Source organism: Chrysoperla carnea, chromosome 5 (assembly GCF_905475395.1).
Source record: "Chrysoperla carnea chromosome 5, inChrCarn1.1, whole genome shotgun sequence".
Lineage (NCBI taxonomy): Eukaryota > Metazoa > Arthropoda > Insecta > Neuroptera > Chrysopidae > Chrysoperla > Chrysoperla carnea.
In genome coordinates, this window is record NC_058341.1 from 68,458,222 (window position 1) to 68,459,490 (window position 1,269).

At 27.2% G+C, this 1,269-nt stretch overlaps 1 protein-coding gene across 1 annotated transcript; it reads left to right on the forward strand.

Annotated features, from left to right (window-relative positions):
• The first annotated feature begins 282 nt into the window (after positions 1–282).
• LOC123301356 lies at positions 283–898 on the forward strand. The gene is made up of 2 exons (XM_044884093.1): positions 283–348; positions 404–898. The coding sequence occupies exons 1-2, from the start codon at positions 283–285 to the stop codon at positions 896–898; spliced, it is 561 nt and encodes a 186-aa protein (XP_044740028.1).
• Positions 899–1,269: the final 371 nt, after the last annotated feature.

Genomic DNA, 1,269 nt, shown 5'->3' on the forward strand with positions numbered 1-1,269 from the left:
GTGGAGGAGAAAATTGGAAGAAGTCACCAACTGAGACTGCGCCTATTCGAAGACGATGGTGATAGTGATGATGATGACTATGTTCAAGAACATCAAAATTTTAACAAATCATTCCTATATTGAATTTTATTACTGCAAGATATATATATTTTATTGTTATTGTTATAAAAAAATTGTAAAGTTTATGTTTTTGATATTTTAAAAAAAAATAATACTAAATAAATTATGGATATTTTTGTAAAAAATGGTGTTTATTTTAATTCATTACAATTATGGGGTACAATGTCGCTACAAAATCATATTGATCTGTTTCAAAATTCGGAGATGATTTACCCAGAATATTTTAATGTGAGTATTGTTTGATAAGATCTGTTTAGAAAATTGTAGCCAAATATTTTTATAGATGGAATTTTATCAACTTATGGAGGCATGTCGTTGGAGTATACCTACAAAGTTAATCGACACATTACGGTATTCTTATTTAGAAGTTGATGATTGCTTTCATATTGCTGCATTCATAGTAAGAAATTGTTTGGATGCAATCTTATTTGTAAATTATGCGAAAAAGTTCAACTACTTTAAAAGAGATTTCAATCAGTTTGAAATATTACTAAATGAATGTTGTGATGATCTTACTCATGGAAGTAACTTGAGAAAAAATTGGGGTACATACGATATTCGCCGAAAACAATGGATTGGTGATAGTGCTAGACATGATGAGAGAATGTTTTTATGGTATGAACAAATAGATCCTAAAATTCTCTGTAGAATGCTATACCAACAAATGGATGGTGGAAATATACCGAAATGGTTCGAGCCATGGATATGTGCTACAAATTGTAATGAAATTGACAGATGTGATTGTGGAAGAAATAGTGATGATCATGATTGTATATAGAAATAAAAACATGAATGTAATTGTCTATGATAAGTTTTTTTTAAAAATGTGTTTGTATTTACAATAAAAAACACCTATAATTTAATTAATCATTGTTTTGTTTTATCTATGAAATGACCTCACCACCTTATTTTCAGGTTATAAATACACCTTGTTTGTGATAATTATATTCGCACCATCAAGTAATTTTGAGTAATAAACATGAATCAAAAAACATTTGTATTACAACAATATTTTTATATTGTTTTGTGTTAGTTAAAAATTGCTTCAATAAAATTTCATGAACATAGTCTAATATATATTCATATTAAAAAATACATTTCCTTTTTTAAAACACAAATATGTTCACAAAAGCGGTCCACTATGACAAA

Coding starts and splice junctions, on each gene's coding strand:
- LOC123301356 (XM_044884093.1), top strand. CDS start 283: ATGTCGCTACAAAATCATATTGATCTGTTTCAAAATTCGGAGATGATT. Junction 349..403: donor TTTACCCAGAATATTTTAAT/GTGAGTATTGTT, acceptor ATATTTTTATAG/ATGGAATTTTATCAACTTAT.